Here is a 21,948-nt window from a genome sequence, read left to right as displayed (position 1 = left end):
TGTTGTTTCTGAAAGTTGTAATGGGTGATTATACTCTTCAACAAACTGATGAATGACATATTTGTTATTATTTGCCAAAGACAATGATATCTTTGCAAGACATTCAGTTCTAGTTTCTCGTCGATGTTTTGTGACTTGGAGTTTTCTTTTATCTTCTTTTCGATGTCCCTCTTTACAACAAATATATCTGCAATCTGTAATGACACCATCTATCTTTTGCTTGTTAAAATATTGTTTCCTGACTCTCAAACTCTTACCCGACACTTGGTTTCCTTGCGACATCCATTCTTCAATCCAAAGATAACAGTAAACATTATAAGTATTTATTCCAGTAATGTTAAATAATAGATGTAATGGTAAAATGTGCACCTTTAATATGTTTGAAGACTTTCTTTGTCACAATCTAACCCAAAATGGAGCTTAATGCTACGAACTTATGTTGTTTATCCTCACCGTGAGTGTGAAATAAGCCCCTACTAAACTTCACCAATGATAATATCTTGTATTTGAATGTTTCACCAAGAGCAAAAATAGAAGAAACCTCTTTCTTCGGAAATAAGTAACCTAATATATCCTTGGCGCCAAATATACTGTAAAATCCGCTTAAGCCATACAGATATCGCTTAAGCCTTATTCGCTACACAATCCGCTGAAGCAAAAAATTTAGCTTAAGTGACTTTTCGCTTAAGCGATAGAAACTAGCTTAAGTGAAATATGCGCATGTTGGTCTTTAAAAAAATGGAATCATAATGTTTCATTTCCATTCCAAGCCTTCTCTATCCTTCTCTCAAAGTTCTGAACTTTAATCTTTCCCAAACGTCTCTGTTATCACATTTAGTTCAAGGGCAAGCTTCCATTTTTAACTCAAGTACATAACACATGCTTAAGGCATGACTTCAATGTTGTTATTGGTTGCTATAAACTCACTTTTTCTGTCGCTTAAGCGTCTAACGGTGCTATTATTCTTAGCTTTTGCATGAGATTATAAGACTTTCATGTGTTGAATACTGTGATATATACATAAGATTAGTATTATTGTGTTCATGTTGGACTAATTCAGAATATTAAGTTTAGGGTTTAGGGTAAGTTTTATTGCCTCTGTTGGAAGCCTTTGGTGGAAGCCTCTGTATTTTTCGCTTAAGCGGGTTGAGGTCGCTCAAGCGAAAATTGAACCATGGAAAAAGCTAAAGGTTGAAGCTTTCGCTTAAGTGAAACTTAGAGAGGCTTAAGCGCAAAATAGAGCTCAAGCGATTTTACCTTAATCTTGTAATTTGTTTTTTGTTTCAGAATGGCACCAAAGAAGTCAATTCCTCAAAGAAAAAGGCAAAGACCTGAAGTTGGGCGAGCTTCACAGCAACATGATGAACCTACTGAACAACATCAACAATCACAACCTCAAACTGAAACAGAAAACATATCATGGGATAGATTTAGGTTTAAAACTAAAGCTAAGGCTCAGAGATTTCTTGATTTGCAATGTAGGGAATTGCTACCTGAGAGGAATGTCTCCTTAGAAAAAGGACAATATAAAGAGTTTTTGCAAGAGATTACAAGAAGAAAATGACAATTCTTAGCAAATCTGCCTAACTAAATTCATGATAAAATTGTCAAAGAATTTTATGCAAATGCATAGTCATTGGTCCCACACAAGTCAGATCGAAAGTCTTGAGTTCAAAGACACACCGTTGCTTATGATAGAGATGTAATTTCAGCCTTTTTAGGCAACCCTCTGACCTTAGGGGAAGGGGAGCTATGCCAATACCAATAACATCGAGGCCCTTTGTCAGGTTTTTCAGATGATACGGTAGCTGACACCTTATGCATCCCTGAAAAATTCTATGAAACAAATGCAGCGAAGAAGCCAATGCACTTCAAAAGGCAATCTTTGACTACTTTGGCCCAAATATAGGCATCCTTTCTCTTTGCCAACATAGCTCTAACCATACACACCTCAGATGTCCGGATGCCCTGAGCATATCTGATATACAGCATCATGGAGGGGATGTCTGTTGACATAGAAGCCATAATTTCATATGAGTTGCACCAGTTTGTAATGTCCAATACCTCCAGTACTGCATCAACAATAAAACTTTTGGGATTTCCATCACTAATCATTGCTCTGTGTACTTTTCAAGGTGTTATAATTCTAGACACCTCTAATCAAACAATCAGCTTGAAGAAACCAATCAATTATCAGTTCATCAAAAATTATTGCACCAATCCAATGGAACAACCAGTAGGAGATTCTTCTCAACCGTCTTCATCTATACCACTTACATCACAACCAACACAATCACGAACATGACCATTTATGCCTGAAGCGCCACAAACAGATCCAACTTTCATATGTCATCTCACTCATATAGAGCAACAATTGGCAACAAATAATCGTGCTTACACTCACCTAAATGAGTCCTTCTACAAGTAAATGTTCTCTCTTTTATTATTTTAATTACTCTTGTAATTTTTTATTTTACCATTACCTTCATCATATCTTTCCACAGGTTCACTTTACACCAACATCATGGTCAGAAATCTATTTTCCCATGGCTCACACCTGAGGCTTTTGCAGCTGCTGTATCATGGCCTGGAGATAACCTTACCTTCACATTTCAAGATGAAAATACACAGGATCTAGATCGACAATCAGAGGAAGGACCCCACGAGAACATTCAGGACATTGAGGAAAATGATAGGGGAGATATATGATAGCTTATATTTTGTTCCCACATTTATAGTCTTATTGCATCCTTTACATGTCTTTTCATTCCCTTATTTCTTCCATTTAATGTGTTTTTGCATTTATCATGTTAATTAAGAACTTTCGTAAATACTATACTTTTGTTCATGTTTTCTATTCTGACCTTTAGTTACTAATTTGACCATAACTTTTTCTGTAGATATCCTTTTTAACTCATTCTTTTTTCATTGGATTCCTTACTTCCAGGGCTTCAATTTGGAAGTATGGATCATGCTATTTGGAGTCCGGAGCTATTTTCTACGAATTTTAGAAGTTTAGACTTTTAGTTTGACTTTTGTATAGTTTTTATTTTGCTTTTGTTTTGCGGTTTTGTTGTATTTATTTTCGGCCCAGCCTTGGCTCATTCGGTTTTGCTCTTTTAGGACTACTATTTATAGAGGCCAGGGGCTTATTTGGAAGCACCTTTAATTCATTTTTTTGTTTTTCAGTTTTGTAATAATTTTCCCGCTTCCAATAAAACCTTGAATTTTTTTACCCATTCTCTTCTTCTCTTGCATTTTTTTTCACTTCGAATTTGCATTGCTCTACATTTTACAATTGAAAGGCAATTAAGTTTCTGCAAGTTTATGACGTTTTCTTCCATGTTTCCTCTTCAATTACGTTGCTGAAGTCCAGATCGCATTTGTTCAAGACATTTTTTATGCTCCGAGTTTGTTTCTTGATCTCACACTTTTGCGATTGCATAGAAAGCATTGTTCGATTGAATTATGCCTTGTTCTTAATCGTATAACAAGCAATTGATTAATTGATTGTTGTGCAGACGAGATTTAAGCAAATTTGGTTTTCATTCTCGGTTTTGGATATTATGTGTTCTTGATCTCGGTTTTAATTTTCAGTTGCGGTTTTATAACTTGTGATTTAATTCTCTGTGTTTACTTCTCTGCAATTTGATTTTTGCGTTTTAATTCTCTGCAATTCAATCATTAAACCCCCAAACATACAACTTTTCTGCGAAATTGATATTAAAGCAATGTGTATTTGCATCCTTGTGAGAGATGACCTAAGTTGCTCCCTAAACTACATATTTTTGTGAGCAATTTAGTTACTTTTGATACCATTGCGACATGGCTATCAATGTACAAGAAGGTCAACAATTAGAAGAAGAAGGGAGATGAGCCACAAGCCACGCAAGAGGATGATAATGTTGGAGCCACATGATTATAATTAGGATTTTATTGTAATAGATTTTAATGAGTCAACATTTTGTGTTATATAGTGGATTTCTTTTGTAGTTCTTGAATGCTTATTCCTATAGTTCTCATTAATGGATTTCTTTTGTAGTTCTTGAATGCTTATTCCTATAGTTCTCATTAATGGATTTTAATATTTATCCAAAATGGTAACCTATATTATATTTCATTGTTTTCTATAAGATGTAAGTTGAAAAATTTATATGTAATCAAGTGTATTTTGGCCCCCTTAAATGCTGTCTATATTAGGATTAGTTTGAATTTTCTGTAACTTTCGCTTAAGCAACCACAATTCGCTTAAGCTTATCTATTATGGCTTAATTACTTTTGAGCATGGCCCAAGCGCGTATATATTTCGCTTAAGCTATTATATCAGATTGTACAAGTTAATGCATTTTCTGATAAATTCGCTTAAGCAGATAAAACTCACTTAAGCTAAAAAAGTTTTGCAGGATTTGTAAAACTCTGGCTGAAGCCCTACCAAACTTTGCTCAAGCTATTTAAAGTTGCTCAAGCTAATTACACTGCCTGAAACATGTGCTCTCTATTTTACATTCGCTTGATAATAATTAAATTTGTTGGTCTTGGCTTAAGCGAGGAGAGAATAGCTTAAGCTATTAATGATTCGCTTAAGCAAAATAGGAGACTAAAAAACATGTCTCTCTGGTCTATTTTCGCTTCAAATTTTTCTTTTTCGCTTGAGAGGGCTTAAACGATTTTCAATTAGCTTAAGCCAAATTTTGTCACTTTTCGCTTTCAAGTCTCTTCTAACTCGCTTAGGCGCGTTTTTGAGTGTTCAAACCCTTTCGTCAGTCGCTTAAGCGAAAAATTCTCGCTTAAGAGTGGAAAACTGTAGCTTGTAATTCTCACCAAAACTGCAAGCGATCCAGATTTAAATTTTATAAGGTCTAAAGGAGAAAGTACCAATGACCTTGACTAAATTCCATGTAACAAATATAAAATAAACGAAAGTTGCATTAATATTCCTCAATTACTAGAATAGTTGTTCTGCTTATATCATAAAACATCTAAGTGCAACTAAGATCCGGCTCTGTAATTCCCACAATTTACAGCCAAAAAGTAAGTAAACATAATGGGTTCAATTCCTGCTTATGGTGTTTGTTTGGTAGTTCATTTGTAAATGCATCTCGTGACATGCATGACAATGCCAAAGTGAGCACAGAAACTAAAAATTAATAAACTCCACAGAAAAATGGTGCATCCTGATACAATTGTTCAAAGTCTTGTTAACCTATAAGAATATAATAACGCAATTTAAAACTTAAAAAGATATTTTTATTATAATTTTGTCTTGTTATATTTTTATAAGATTTATTGGAAATAATTTTTGTAAGAATATAATAATAACTTTTAATTACATGGGAGTATTGGTGAAGTACACACACTGAAGGTAATTTTATTGCATTGGGGCTAACAGCTGTACCAGTACAACGTTTTTTGAACTTTATCATTAAATAGTAATATAATTTAAAACATTGATAATATTAAATATAATATAATATTAATATATTTTCAAACACATGTTAAGAAAAAAACAAATTCATTTCGAACTTAGTATGACGGCAGATTTGCTTGAGCAAATATTGTTGGCATAGGTAAATTTTGTAAATTTTTTTTATTATGTAGGATCTTACTGGACTGTCCAGTGCTCGACGTAAAAGAAAAGTACCCAGATCCGTGGGTTATCTTCTGATGGCAATTCTTTTATCAGACCAATGAGTAGAAGCTAGCGAAAGAAATTCTATGGCCTATAATACCCAATGACAATAAACATTGATCAACACGACATTTGCTATAATTGCATCTAATCTAAATCTTCAGAATTATTCTCTATTTATCAATTAGATTCATGAATTTAATTGTTTATAAATTAGCTGAATACGCCTTTTAATTTGTAGATGCGTCTTTCAGTTATGTTCTCAAAATGTCCAATTGTGGTTCTTAAATGGTAGTAAACCAAATTTATGTGACTTTATGCAAGGTGAAAAATAAGTGTAAACGAAAAAATATATAGAAACTAAACCTACTCAGAGCAAATTAGTGAGGGACGGCAACAAAGTTGAAGTATATATTGACAATCACAAGAACATATCAAGCTATTCTCATAATAAGGAAAACAAGTTATGTCTCCTATAGTACAATATGCTATATGCGCCCAAACCTTTTGCCCATAGAACCTGATGCTGTTTATTTAAATATCTCTGAACATTGAAAGTTACAGCAAAAGGCACCACTGAACTATGATAAGTTGATGCAGATAAAGCCAACTCCATGAAAAGCAAGAAAGCACTGATCAAATACCTTTTATTTGCTTCACAACCTCAAAGGCAGCAAGTAAGAGTTCCCATCAAGACCCTTTGCATAATAATTTGTCAAGATTTCTTTCATAGTAATGTCTCTATAGACTGGAGGTTTTTCTTCTGATAACAATTCCTTTATTGGACCATAAACCTTTGATGAGCATTCAGATATAGTAAAATTCATAAAGTAGGTTACTACAGAAATTCTAGGGCCTATACTCCTCAACAAGACCCGGTGATAAACACTGCCGAACTTGTCATTTGTCATAAGCTGCATGAATAAAAAAGGAAATTGATAAATATAATCTTAAAAATTGTGTATGGTAATGATAATCTAATAAAAGTCCTAAATATTTTAGTTCACTTTTTTGTTGCCTTGTACTTCATGATTCCTTTTGAAAGAAACATCTTAAGAATGATACGTCTTACATCATGTTATTGAATTGACACTTCTCAACTTTTATTCTGGTAATTGAAAGAAACTGTGTAGATGGACATTATACATTAAGGTCCATGTTGAAGGGAATCAGGTAGCAAGATAGATCAAGAGATCAAAGCAAATGGATTGTAAGAACATAGATAAACCACAGGGTATTGATGAAAGTAGTAAAAGAAATAACAGAACTGTTAAGATATATTGATATGGACAAATTTGTAATGTATTAGCGATGATATGTGGTCAATACGCAGAGGCTTTGACAAAATTTTCCAAGCACATGGTTTTCTTTTGTGTCTCTTTTGCTGAATTCTGCAGGTCCTAGATTGACAACCCTATCTCTATTAAATTTTCTAGTTGTATATTTTAACACAGTCATTTTTTCAAAGAAAACAATCACAACTATGAATGATGTTACCCCGGAAGAAGAAAAAGTGAACGATATGATTATCTAATATATAAACATTTCATTGTCTATGAAAGGTGTTAAATAAAATCAGTGTAATAAAAATTAAAAAGACCATAACAAAGAAAGTCACAGTTACACATAAAACTGAGACAGATATTACGCACCCCTTGAATGTCAATAGAAGAAAAGGTTAGTTGGTTGTGAAACATTAAGACCACAGTTAAAATAAGGTACATAAAAATGGTGACAAATCACATGCCATGGTTTGCATCTTGATAATTTTATTCATCTTTTGCAATCAAAATTTCTTTCTCTGGACCTTTCCATGATGTTAACATCTTCATACTTTTCTAAAGCTAAAGAACGAAGGCTATAAATCTTCTCTGATAATAATATCTCAAGATCTTATCTTTTATAGAAAACACAATAAACAATTACTAGAAGTTACCTGTAAAATGTCTCCAATGTTTACAGTAAGTGCTCCTTGTACTGGAGGAACATTAACCCAGTGATTCTCATGAAGAACTTGAAGACCACCTATCTGATCTTGCAGAAGTATTGTTATGAAGTCACAATCAGTGTGTTTTGTAATGCCCACAGTTAATTCAGGTTCAGGACATTCTGGATAGTATTGACCCATGATATAAAGGGCTTCAGCACAATCCATTTCTTTAAGGTAAGAAGGATTAAGGCCAAGAGCCTCTGACAACAGCTCAAAAATTGTAATGCCCAATGCCTTTACTTGTTTTGAATATTCAGCCACAATATCTCTACAAACACACAAGTAGTTGAGCAAAAAGAAAAATATGAAATTTAGAAAAGTGAAATTCATAAGTGACCTTGACTAAATTCCATTTGACCAATATGAAATTTAGAAAAGTTGCATCAATGCTAAATTACTATATTAATCCTGTGAAATGGGTCTAATCCAAAAAAACTAGTCTATCAGATTGAAACGTCATACAGCAAGAGTATTTTTAGTGTTGGAGAGCTCTCAACATTAAAAAATCACACCAATTACTAAGATTATAGTTACCACATTGACCAAGAGTATTTTTAGTGTTGGAGAGCTCTCAACATTAAAAAAATCACCCCAATTGCTAGGATTATAGTTACCACATTAACCTTCCTAATTTGCACAATGTGGACTAGAATAAATAACTATTTTGCTAAAATCATATATTGAGTAAAACATCACTGTAATGCCTGAAATATTAGTTTTGGTCAGGAAAAAATATTGCTTGTTTCACATTAGTTCCGGTATTCTTAAAACCAAGGGCAATACTAAGCCCCCAAAATATTAGTAGTCTATTAAGCAAGTTACTTCTTGGGTTATGTTGGATCCGCTTGTGTTAACAAAGAATCAATGTGGCTTGTTAATTTTCTAAGGTGGCATTGACATGGCCACTCAAGTGTGGCATATTGAACCAGCCTCCATTAGATGTGAGCTGACATGGCTAATGTCGAATTAGTCTGTTAAGTTTTAAGTAAGAAAAGATGAATGCAGATTCTTAAACTGCCAATTACACCCCATCACCCCCTCCATTCAAATATGATTTGGTCTGATAGTGTTTCAAGTGTTGACAGAATTAGTGCAAGTTGAGAATCACTGATTTGAGGAGAAATTATCACACTTCTCAAAATCTCTATCAAGAATCTAACTAAAAAAACAATTATTTTTTCAAAATAAATAAAACCAAGTACGCACTTAGATAATGTTTTCAAGCTGGGTAGAGAAAATATTTCAAGATGATAACAAAATGGGAAAAATTAACCTGCCAAAGTGGCACTTGAATTAACAAAAAGGGACTAAAAGTTTAGTCAGTTACAATTGGATTTTAAGAATCTAGAAACTATGAAATAGGTGAGATTTTTCAATGACCAAACCTAATATTCTACATGCTAGGTCTTGTTCATAGACAGATATATAATAAATAGCAAGAACAAAACTATGTCATTAAGCCATATATGGCATGTTCAGGTTTTAGCCCATGTTTGATAACATATTATGTTGAAAAAACAACCCTTCATTTTTCAAAAGCTATCTGAGAGAATTGATAAAAATATGCAATCATTTCTTTAAAATAAGCTAAATCAAACACACTTAATATTTACCTGCATATAGCTGGCAAATCATCTGGATCAGGAGGATCAGGATTTGCAACAAATGAAATTGTATCCCTCCAAGTAGCAGTCATGTCTCTAAACAGCTTGCCATTAGAAAAATATCTAACCCTCTTACTACTATCCCTTGAGTAAAAGGGTTTCCTTGCCTCAGCATCTTGTTCATGAAACCTACGGATTCCACAAATCATCTCATCCAAAACCTCAACAGGAACACCATGATTGATCACTTGAAAGAAACCCCACTGCTGAGATGCCCTCTTAATCTGATCAACCACTTCAACACGCCAAGTTGAGTTGTGTATGTGCTGAAGATCTATGATGGGGATGCTGAAGTTGAAGTTGGAGTCAGTTGGTGAGGTATGAGTGGTGTCCAACAACTTGACATGGAACATGGGAGGGATCTTTGTGACCCCAGAATCTACGACACCTTTTACACCCGTTTTTGATTCATCAAATGCTTTAACTTCGACTTCTCTGACATTAACTGCCATACGAGGAAACGGTAACAGAATCAAATTACCGATGATGAGTGATGACAATTGGCAATACCACGTTTGAGTTCCTCGAGGACTATGTTATATTCCCATTTGGGCCAGCTCAGCCAAGTCAATTTGGATCAACTTAGGTTGAAAGAAGCTTGGACTAGATGCATCCATACTTGGGCTTTGACCCTCTTTCAAAGAACTTATCAACAATTCCTATGAAAAATTAGTTCATTACTCTCGTCCCTATTTTCAATTTTATTTTAATAAATTATTTGATAAAATTTATCAAAATAAGTTATTTTTAATTTATTTTATTAAAATATATAATTTAAGTCATTGTTTAAAAAATAATTAAATAAGTACTTAAACAAGTGGATATCTAAACACCCTCTTAGAGTCAAATCCTCTTTTATCTTAAATATAAAAAGGACAAGGTGTAATAGGAATGCTAATAATTTATATAATAAAAGTATGCATACTAACATTAATTTTAACTGAAAAATATTACTAATAATATTTATGATATTGTACCTAAGTTTAATCTAAGTAAAATTAAATCCAAAATTTATTAGGCATTATTATCCCGAGAGGGTTAACAATATATTACCTCTGTTTTTATATATCGGTTCATAAAGTCTAGAAAAAAAATTATATCTTTTATTCATATAAAAATTTAAGATAATAATAATTTTTATTTTTTGATTAATATATTTGCCTTTATAAGATATTTATAACATTTGAATAGTTCTAGAGTTAAGAAACTACTAATAAACAATAATTTAGTAATTTTAGTAATTAATTTTAATAAAATAATTAAATTCCTTAGTCTATGCAATTTATTTCTCAAAGGCGCAAGAGACCCTCTTCACTTAATAGTTCATTCACAATATATAATGGGCTTATTTAAACCTCACAATACACAATACTTGAAAATCACAATTCACAGCCGAAGGCACAAGTTAACAGTGATAAAGTATAGACTAAAGCCAACTCAATCAGAATTATGAGGAACGACTTTTTGAAGATTTTGAGCCTCTTAATACGGGGTTCCATCCTCAAAAGAAATTTAAAAACTTTTGTCATACAATAAAAAAAAATTCAAAATTAGGGTGACAACAGAAAAAGATATATGATGTTATTGTCATATTACAGAAACTCCAAATTCGATATAGTATAAATATCAAATGTCCTTTAAATTTCTTAGATACAGAAAATTACAGTCAAAGGCTTAATGTATAACGAGTACAGAGTGCACCTATTTATATATGTAGATATGATTCATATCCTGAAAGGCTGCAAGCAAGAGTTCCCATCAAGGCCTTTTGAATAATAATGTGTCAAGAAATCAGCCATAGTAATGCCTCTATAGATTAGAGGGTTTTCTTCTGACAACAATTCCTTTATTGGACCATAAACCTTTGATGTACACTTGGACATAGTGAAATTCATAAAGAAGCTTACTACAGAAATCCTAGGGCCTATATTTCTTGATAATACTCGGTGATAAACACTGATGAACAAGTCATTTGTCATAAGCTGCACCAAAGTAAAGGTGAAATTGATCAATGCAATATTATGAAAATTGTGTGTTTTGATGGTAGTTTAATAGAAGTTTAAATATTTAAGTTTATGTCACTTCTTTTATGTTGCATCATGTGCTTTAAAGTTTTAACATTCCTTTTGAAAGCAACTTCCAAAGAATGATGCACGCATCTACATCATGTTATATATTGTGTTGACACCCTTCAAAGTAAGGGAAATGATTACTAAGAATTACATAAATAAACAAAGCTTTGATGGAAATAATTTTAGAGAGAATAATTTAGATGGAAAATTATACTTTCACAAATAAACACCACACAAATTCCATGGAATCCATTGTTTTGATTACATTTTTCGAATGGTCCAGATGAGCCTACCATGGATTATGTGAGGATTGTGTGAAGATAAAAGTATAAACAAGTATAATTACTCTAAAAATAATTAAGGACATATGGTCAGTATACATGTATAGCTAGGCCACAATATTTTCCATTACATGGTTTTCCTGTGAGTCTATTATGCTGAATTTTGCATTACATGGACTGATAACCCTATGTCCATTAAAATTTTAGTTGTATAATTCTATTTTCAGCTTGGTTTTCGAAGAAAACAAGAATAATGTGAGTATCAAAAAATGAAAATAGGGCTATGCCAATAAAAATGTGTACTTTGAATAATTAATGTATCACAAAAACAAAACAACCCTAGGCCACGATTTACATCAAGATAATCTTAGTCGCTTTTCACACAATTTTTTCCTCTGGACCTTTTTGCAATCTTTGCATCTTTCAACATAGTTTAAAGTTAAACAACAATAATAACAACAGTCAAGTCATTTCCTCATTCGGTGGGACCAACTACATGCATCACATGATACCATAATGTTCTACCAATTATCATATATATAGACGAACCATTGACTTGTAAATCCTTCCAAATGGTTTCACCTATAGCTTTCTGAATCTCTGTGTAGTTATCTCTAGTAATTGGGTTACCCTCCATCTAACCTACTTTCCTTGGTGAGATTCAAACATTTTTCTGAAACAAAAGGTACTACCCCAACTTGCTCTCTAACACAAGATATTCAAAGCTAAACATCTATAAAATTTCTCTCATAATAGCTTCATTGAATTAGTAATTTTTAAGCAATATCAAGACCATTTATCTATGGAAAACATAGAATAACTATAACAGTAATTACCTGTAGAAGATCTCCAATGTTTATAATAAGTGCACCATGCACAGGCGCAACATTAATCCAGTGATTATCATGAAGAACTTGAAGACCACCCATCTGATCTTGCAGCAGAATTGTCATGAAGTCCATATCAGTGTGCTTTGTAGAGCCTAGTGTTAATTCAGGTTCAGGACATGCTGGATAATATTGACCCATAATAAAAAGTGCCTCAGCACAATCCATTTTTTCAAGATAGGATGGATCAAGACCAAGAGCCTCTGACAATAACTCAAAGATTGTAACACCCAATGCCCTCACTTTCTTTGAGTATTCAGTCACAATATCTCTACAAATACACAAACATTTCATCAAATAGAAAAGAAAAGGTCCAAATTTTATAGGGTCTAAAGGGGAAAGTACCAGTGACCTTGACTAAATTCCATGTACCAAATATAAAATAAACGAAAGTTGCATTAATATTCCTCAATTATTAGAATAGTTGTTCTGCTTATATCATAAAACATCCAAGTGCAACTAAGACCCGGTTATGTAACTCCCACAATTTACAGCCAAAAAGTAACTAAACATCATGGGTTCAATTCCTGCTTGTGGTGTTTATTTGGTAGTTCATCTGTAAATGCATCTGGTGACATGCATGACAATGCCAAAATGAGACACAGAAACTAAAAATTAATAAACTCCACAGAAAAATGGTGCATCCTGATACAATTGTTCAAAGTCTTGTTAACCTATATCTTTAAAGACTCTGGTTAAGAAATAAATAAATAAATTATTAAAAATTATGTTAAATGCGCATTGAAAATTATGGTGAGAGTCTGTTTATGATATTTTTAATAAAAATTTTATATTTTGTATTTTTTAATTAATACCTTTAACACCTTGATTAACATTTGCCAACTATTTCTGGTCTTTCTCTTTCATATCATGACCATGTTCATATTCCTTGTTAACATGGGAAAATCTAAATCCTATCTTAAATTAACAAACTAATGTCATGCCTTACCAAGTGAAGGTTAGTGCCAAAAATTAGAATTAGAAACATTACCTACACACTGCTGGTATTTCTTCTGGGTTAGGAGGATCAGGATTTGCAACAAATGCAATTGAATCCCTCCAATTGGCACCCTGGTCTAGGTCTCTAAACAAACTACCATTAGAGAAATATCTTACTCTCTTTTCACTATCCCTGCTGTAAAAGCTTTTCCTCACCTCAGCATCTTGTTCATGAAACCTACGAATTCCACAAATCATCTCATCCAAAACCTCAATAGGAATACCATGATTGACCACTTGGAAAAAACCCCACTCCTTGCATGCACTTCTAATATTGTTTAGAACTTCAACATGAAGGGTTGAGTTTGTGTGTATGTCTTTGAGGTCTATGATGGGAACACTCAAATTTGAGCCACTTTGTGATGTCTCAGTGTAACCTTCCAACTTGGTAGAATAGAACATGCGTGGAATCTTTGTCACTCCAGAATCCAAGAGCCCTTTCACACCAAGTTTTGTTTCATCAAAAGATTCTCGTTCAGCTCTGCTTGTCTCTAACTCAATTGTGCTAGTGGTGACCACCATATTGCTAAGTTATAAAACAACAGCAGTGTAGTATTTAGTTCTGGAATGAAAACATTGATGATAAGGAGTTAGAAAAGTAAATGTTGAGTACTAGAATACAAGTCTAACATTCTAACATGTCGGGTTAACATTGTACTGGGATAACTATTCACTTGCCCAGTCCAAAAAATATATAGAACCAACGGGTATGTTAGCACAATTGAAAAGAAACCCCTATATTAGAATTGGGCCAGATCAAGTAATCAAATTAGAAACCATTATACAAAAAGGTTTGTGCATTGAAAAGAAGCACAGAGCCACAGGCATCCACACAGCAACACAACACAAGAGAAGGCCACATGAAATTGAGAAATTAAAAATGTCTTTTAAGGTTGACTAAGAAGTCTATGTATAATATTTTTTTATTAGTTTAAAATATATAGTTGGATACATAAATTAAATCTGATGCATTTATCATTGATCCGAAACCCGACTGCAACTTTATTTATTTATTTTTCTATTTAAATAGATAAGTATATAAAAATTAATGCATTATTTTTAACAAGTTGGATTGAATTAGTCGGATTTATTCAATCTATGAACATATCTAGAAAAAGGGTGAGGTTAACGTATTCACTCGTTCATTTGGGCCTTGCCTTTTCTTAGAAACATATTTTGCATCTTTAGTTATTGGGCCTCCTATCGTTTGGTTTAGGAACGAGTATTCTGTATTTTGGGCCCCTTTCTTCTTGGCCCATTCATATGATTGGATTCAATGTGAAGGTTTGTTATAACAATGCAAATGAAGTAATTCTTGCAACTTACGAAGTGGGAAACTGAATTTGTGTGGTCTACATACCTAAGCAATCATATCTATGTGACTCCTAACATCGATGTTACACTATTTTTATTTTTATTTTCTTACTTACAAAACATATTGTTTTTTCTTGTAAATGTTTAAAAGGTGAACTTTCCACATCTACTTAATTAGTACATTTAAAATAAATAATTTATAGGATAAAAATTCAAAATGAAATTCTTTAAATATAAGATGAACTTCCTATGTTAATTATCTTTTTAAAATAGTGCATTTCAAAATAACTTCATTAAATATTTAGTTCTAAATATAAAAAAAAATGTTTATCATCACACTCATGTATTTGATCTTTTTCTTTTCTCTTGTCCCATGATTTGATCCATATCCTACCAAAAGCAAATGTATGCCGCTGGCGAACTATGCATGGATGCGAATGATGCAATCTTTGATCTTTTTACTCTCTTTATTTTATTTTATTTGTCCCATGTTCTTTAATGACACTATAGCTTTCTTACCCTAAGCTATGATGATGGTCGACATGTAACCATCTTTTTTTTCTTTTATGAACCATTAAAGTCACGTAGTTCATTACGAAACCATGTGTTCTATAAAGTCTTGTTTTCAAATGGAGAAGAAAAAGAAGATGATAAAGAGGATGGGCGACATTATAATGTGGAAAGTTGAAGAAAACCATATAAATCCTTCCATTGAATCATTCTGTTCGGAATATGAAAATTTTTATATTTTAGTACTATTTTAACGTTTCAGGAAATTAAATCATGGTGGTGGTGGTGTTAAACATTTTATGGGAGAATACTTTTTTTACTTTTGTAATATGGAGAATAGTTTTCTATCTTGCAAATTTGATTCAATCAGTTCAAATAAACCAACTTTTATGCATAATTTGTAAATATTAATTTTTCAACAAGAATGTTTAATAATTTTTTTGAAAAAAAGTACCTTTAGAAGTTAATTCTGATTTTTCTCATGACAAGTAGTTTTTATTATCAACCATTTTTTTTTAAATTTAATATTAATATTAATTTTTATAATTTATATAAAATTGAGCTTCTATTTAATATAATAAAATATTTATTATTAACAATTAAAATATTTACTTTTTTAAATTGAAAAAACTAGTAGATTTAAAGTTACTCATATAATATATTTTCATTTATTTAATTAAAAATTATTTTAATATAATAATATACATGCACGAAAAAAAATTACTAATTCTCTTAATTTAAATACAATTTTCTTGAAAAGATAGTTAATCTAAAATTTGTTTAAGTTGAGAAGACTATTTAGGTATGAATTTTAACATATTTAAACGAACTTATAACAAAATAAATTTTTAAATTAAATTACAAATCATGTTTCGACTTGATAAACAAAACTAGGTTTTAAAATAAAGTAAATAAATTAAATTTAGACTTTAAATTAAGAAAATAGACCAAATTGATTAGTTATAATTGAGATCACAGTTTAATTAAGAATTTATTTAATAAAAAATAATATAAAAGTTATATTATAAATTTAACTATAAAATTTCTTAAAATATGTATGCAAATATATTAAAAAAATATTAAAATCTTGAGTTTTTTTTTATAGGCAAAACAAATATTATTAAAAAGAGTTTAAGGGGAACTCAAAACTTATATACACAGAAAAAATTACTTACTCAGAGAAATAAAAAGCGAAAATATACTTATACAAAATTAAGACAGATGTAATTTCGTGGGTTCAAATACCAATCAGCTAACATAATAGCTTCTCCCTTACTAACAAGTGATAGTCATTTCCAGGATCTCAGAATAATAGAATTTACGACCTCCCTCTCATCCAAAACACCATTTGAAAATACAATTCTATTTCTATGCAACCACAAAGACTACATTGTACTTACCCAAACAATTAATAAGGATATTCCTTCTCTTTTACTACAGCCAACACCAATCCAAGAAAGCAAGTGAGTGATAAATCTGAAGGCAAAACTAGTGAGAATCCAAGCCAACGCACAGTTAAGTACCAGATTTGAAATGAAACTGAACACGTTAAAAATAAATGAGTTAGAAGTTCCTCCAAACCATGACAGAAGCAACAAGTTATATCATCAATTTGAACACCACGATCAATCAGTAAACCTTTATAAGGAAGTGCATTCAATAACAATTGCCAAGAAAAAACCAGACACGTAAGAGGGACCTTCCCTCTCCATAGCCTTTGCAAGGCATTTGCCGTACACTGATCTACACTATTAGGACCACCAAAAAGTTCAAATAGTCATGAATACGCAGATTGCATTGAATAACAACCTGAAGAATATGCCCTCCATACCCATTTATCTTCTTGTAGTAACTTAATAGAAACTCCATTCACAAGCTCCAACAAAAGATTAAAGCTCGAGATCTCATGTTGAAAGAGCCCTCTTCGCCAACTAACATTCTAAACCCACCTAGTGCCATCATGAAAACCATTCTCCAATACATATGATTCAGCATTTCTCGCCACCGCAAATAATCGCGGAAATGCTTCACACAATCACACCCCGCCTTACCACTTATCTCTCCAAAAAAGAGTGTGTAAACCTGCACCCACACTTCTATCAAACTTCTCATCCAGCCATGAATTCCCTTGATGAATAACCTCCAGCAAATCACGCCACCACAAAGAACATTTGTTGTGAACTGATGAACGCTGAATAGAAGAAGCTAATCTTCCATATCTAGATTCCAACACCCGCACCCACAATGAACTAGAGCAGTTAACACCTCGCCACAACCATTTACCAAGAAGCGCCCAATTAAACCACTGTACATTCCTAATGCCTAAGCCACCATTCTTTCGCGGTCTATATACCGTTTTCCATTTCACCCAAGGGATTTTAGATCCATCCTTAACACCCTTCCATAAAAAATTTTGTTGGATAGTGACAATCTCCTTTATTACCGACTTCGGCACCTTAAAAAAGGATAACGAGTGCAATGGCATAGAATTAAGAACGGCATTAATCAAAGTCACCCTACCTCCAATCGATAAATACCTATGCTTCCATGACGCTAACCGCTTTTTAAGAGCCTCTAACACATCCTTCCATGCACTAGGATTTCTCGGACTAACACCTAACTGTAACTCGAGATATTTTAATGGGAAACTACCAATCTTACAATGTAGGAACTCCGCAGCCAAGTTTTCAAAGTCATCACCAATGTTAATCTCCAATACAAAAGATTTATGGAAGTTAATTTTCATACTTGACATTAATTCAAAGCTACGCAATACTGCTTTCAAAGTCCACAAATTTTGCACCAAAGCCTCTCCCATAATCAATGTGTCATCCGCAAACTGCAGCAAAGAAATATCTGGTCCCCCTACCCCAATCTTCACACTAGAGAATAACCACAAGTCACTGTCTTCCGCAAAAGAACTCCTAACCCTTCCGCTGTCACAAGAAAAAGAAAAGGGGCAAGAGGATCCCCCTGTTTTAGGCTTCGCTCACTATGAACCTCCAATGTAGGACAATCATTAATCAAAGTTGATAGGCTTCCCCCACACATACAAGGTTCCATCCAACTGACCCATTTGTCTGAAAATCTAAAGCTATGTAACATAAACAAAAGATATCCCCACTCTACGGAATCATATGCCTTCTCATAATCAAGCTTTAACACAAAACACCTCTTATTATACCTTCGCACATAATCAACTGCTTCATTAGCCACAAGCACACTATCTAACATATTCCTTCCCGGAATAAAGGCTGATTGTTCTTCTGAAATTATTGAATCCAAAACTCCTTTCAACCTATTTGCCAAAAGCTTGGAAACAATCTTATAAAGACAACCTAATAATGAAATAGGTCGAAAATCAGATATCTGTTGTGGGTAAGACACTTTTGGCACAAGTGCTACAAAATAAGATAACAAAGACTTAGGTAGCTTCCCATTTCTACAAAATTCAGTAAGCATACCCATCACTTCTTCTTTAATCACTCCCCAAAACCTCTTAAAGAACACAAAATTGAAACCATCAGGCCCTGGACTTTTATCACCCTCACACTCCAAAATCATCCTTCCCACTTCCTCTTCCGAAAAAGCATTAACAAGCCTCTAATTCTGTATAACAAAGACTCTTGGTAAATTATTAATATCAATAGTAGGTCAAAGTCAACTTCTTAATAAAATGAGCCGCAAAATAGGACATCATACATGCTTTAATCTCATTAACCTCTTCGACACATCTCTCCACAATTTGGAGCGCATGTATATTATTTCGTTGCCGCCTCCCATTAACACATAGATGAAAGAACTTTGTATTTAAATCACCCTCCTTCTCCCATCTCACCCGAGCTTTTTGGGCTATGAGGCTCTTTCTATTCTTCCTAGCCTTCCAAATATCACCCACCAACATCTGTTGACGCTTCTTTTCCACATCGAAAAGTTTCATCACAGAATTTTTATCATCAATCAAGCTCAACTCAGTTGTCAAATCAGAGATCACCTTATCAACATTTCTAAATACCTCAATATTTCATTTTTTCAACGCAATCTTAACATTCCTTAACCTCTGGCTAGCTCTCTGGGCAGCCCATGGGAGGGTAATATCTCTTTTCCACGCTTCCTCCACCACCTCCACAAGTTCTTTATGAGTTAGCCAACAATTATTAAATTGAAATGACTTCGGACCCCAGTTAACCACTTTGTGCTTAAGAATAATGGGACAATGATCAGACACATCTCTGCTCAGAACCTGAATGAACCCATCTCCCCAATAATCAAGCCAGGAACTAGAAACAAGGACTCTATCTAGCCTGCTCATCATAGAAGCATCTCCTTTTATCCATGTAAATTTTTTACCCACAAGTGGAAGATCCACAAGTTCCATTTCCTGAATGAAAGAATTGAAGCCTTCCATTTCAGAGATACCATGGTCTGCCTGACAACCCTTCCTCTCTTTCACTTGTCTCATAACATTGAAGTCACCCAATATACACCACATAAATTTGCCAAAACCTCTTCTTGTCATGAGCAAATCATCCCATAACTTTCTCTTCTCACTTAGTCTACACGATGCATAGACATTCACCACAGCACATAGGTTTCCAATAGCCAATGCCTGCAAGCAAACACCCAAGAATCCAGTACCAAAAAAAGAGAAAAGTATTTTACCTTTGGAAGTATCCCAAAGTGAAAGCATACCCCCACTTCTGCCAATGGAAGCAAGGCACACCAATCAAAATTCACAAAACCCCACAGTCGCGCACATAAATTACTATTACATATTTCAAGTTTTGTTTCCTGAATCGCCAATAACTCCAGACCTTTAGAGCGAATAATCTCACACACCTTCTTTTGCTTTACCGCGCTCCCTAGCCCTCGACAATTAAATGAGCCAATCTTCATTTAGTATCAAAGCGAACCCCATATTCTTTCGCAATCGTTCTATCACGTACCTCCATCTCAATCAATTTCTCTCGAACCTGTTCATCATTCTCATGTACAACCAAACCAACCTTCTTGCCAATGTCTAGTAACTTCGATGTCATTACCTCATCATCACAATCTGTAGCAATCATTCGCTCCCCCACCTCCACTGAAGGATTAGAAGGATGCGAGTTATAGGAGCTCTTGGAAGCATTAGCTGAGATTTCATCAGTTAGCGATACCTTTCCTCTAAGCTGCGATGGCATTAACGCTTCTTTATTATGATTCTTAGGGTTTTTTAGAGAGGGTTCTATGAAAACTACGCTCTTATGTCTCTTCCCTCCTTCATTACCTCGACTACCTTTCACAGAGCATGCCTTTCGAAGGGATTCACGCACATTGACCCTCTCTTTCTCATTTTTGGATTGAACGGGATCGACTTGTGTTGTCCCAATTGTCTTCATATCCCGTGATTCTGGATTTTTTTCAAATCAATGCGTCTAATCCAAACGAGTCTGACAAATTCAATCCATCTCTTACTATTTGGACTCCCCTCTCCACATTTTCAGAAGGCTCATTCACAGCATCACAGATAGCCACCGTCGGACCCATAGCATCCACACCACCAGCCCCCAAACCCTTATCCACCAAACACCTTTTTGCTGACACTTCACCCCTAATCACAGAATCAACCAAACGACCCTTACTTCTGATATCACCTTGCAGCACACCCTCCTCCTCACTAGAATAGTTATCCAACGCTTCCAACTCCATTGAACCAACCTCAAAAGAGTCATTGCCGTCCTCAGAAGAGTTAGTCACGCCTTCCTCTGTTGCGGCTAATACGTCACAGGTATGCTCTTCAAGCATGACTATTGAGTAAAAACAATCATTGACTTTCACTGTAATGTTTTGCTTGATAAGCTCAGCAATGGTAGTACCTAATTGTATCCTCCAATAATCCAATCGTCGTCTTTCTGCCGTGACTTGGTCTATTTGGATAAAATCACCAAGCGAAGAAACTAACTTACGGAAGAATAATTTACCCCAAGCATGCAAAGGGACCCCATAACAACGTACCCAAGTCACCCTTCGTGCAGCTACCATACTTGGGTGCCACTCTCGTAGATCATAGAACCATTTCTCCTACCACAAATTGTTGAGCGATATTGTATCCTTTAAATCTACCCCCGCATCAAATTTCACCAACATCATATCATCACCCATGGTCATGAGATTAATATCCAACATACCTTCTCGTAGAAGAGCCCCTCGCATATTTTTTAAATCCTGTTTTCTATGAAGGTGTCCGACCATAGCACCTCTACACTCTTCAATTCGCCCTTCATCCACCTCAAACTCAAGGTGAGCCCAAGGTTTCTTCTTTTTCACCCACTTCTGCCCTATGTGTGTCTCAACTAGATGGGGTGCTTTAAGCTTTTCCGCATACGTATTCCCTGACGTCTTTGTAGCTCCTTTGACAAAGAAGTATCTCATTTCACTGCCCTCCGCAGACACCTTTGTACCCACAGTTTTTTCCCTTGCATGCCTCGCCAAGTTGATAGACAAGTGCATTCTGCCAATGACAATAGATCTAAGCTTAGCCTCCAAACTCTTGGCATCCGTCACATCCACAAAACGCACGAAACCAAAGCAACGTCCTAGGTTATCACTCTTTTGAGGTA

At 34.0% G+C, this 21,948-nt stretch overlaps 2 protein-coding genes across 3 annotated transcripts; both read right to left on the bottom strand.

Moving 5' to 3' along the window:
• Positions 1-6,017: 6,017 nt before the first annotated feature.
• Positions 6,018-9,788, bottom strand: LOC113867681 (1-aminocyclopropane-1-carboxylate oxidase homolog 1-like). Of its 2 annotated transcripts, XM_027503107.1 has the most exons (4): positions 9,413-9,788; positions 9,233-9,358; positions 7,566-7,887; positions 6,020-6,543 (listed from the first exon to the last, which is right to left on the bottom strand). In XM_027503107.1, the coding sequence occupies exons 1-4, from the start codon at positions 9,733-9,735 to the stop codon at positions 6,286-6,288; spliced, it is 1,029 nt and encodes a 342-aa protein (XP_027358908.1). In that variant the 5' UTR covers positions 9,736-9,788; the 3' UTR covers positions 6,020-6,285. The 2 variants fall into 2 exon arrangements, with proteins under 2 accessions (XP_027358907.1, XP_027358908.1); XM_027503106.1 differs by having other exon boundaries at positions 6,018-6,543; positions 9,233-9,785.
• Positions 9,789-10,835: 1,047 nt separating this feature from the next.
• On the bottom strand, positions 10,836-14,186 carry LOC113867777 (1-aminocyclopropane-1-carboxylate oxidase homolog 1-like). Its single transcript, XM_027503243.1, has 3 exons — positions 13,515-14,186; positions 12,473-12,794; positions 10,836-11,265 (listed from the first exon to the last, which is right to left on the bottom strand). The coding sequence occupies exons 1-3, from the start codon at positions 14,042-14,044 to the stop codon at positions 11,008-11,010; spliced, it is 1,110 nt and encodes a 369-aa protein (XP_027359044.1). The 5' UTR covers positions 14,045-14,186; the 3' UTR covers positions 10,836-11,007.
• Positions 14,187-21,948: the final 7,762 nt, after the last annotated feature.

The sequence above is a fragment of the Abrus precatorius genome, unplaced genomic scaffold (genome assembly GCF_003935025.1).
Source record: "Abrus precatorius isolate BTA unplaced genomic scaffold, Abrus_2018 Scaffold5, whole genome shotgun sequence".
In the NCBI taxonomy this organism is placed as follows: Eukaryota; Viridiplantae; Streptophyta; class Magnoliopsida; order Fabales; family Fabaceae; genus Abrus; species Abrus precatorius.
The sequence above is the reverse complement of the archived record's forward strand: the minus strand, read 5'-3'. Positions and strand labels throughout refer to the sequence as shown.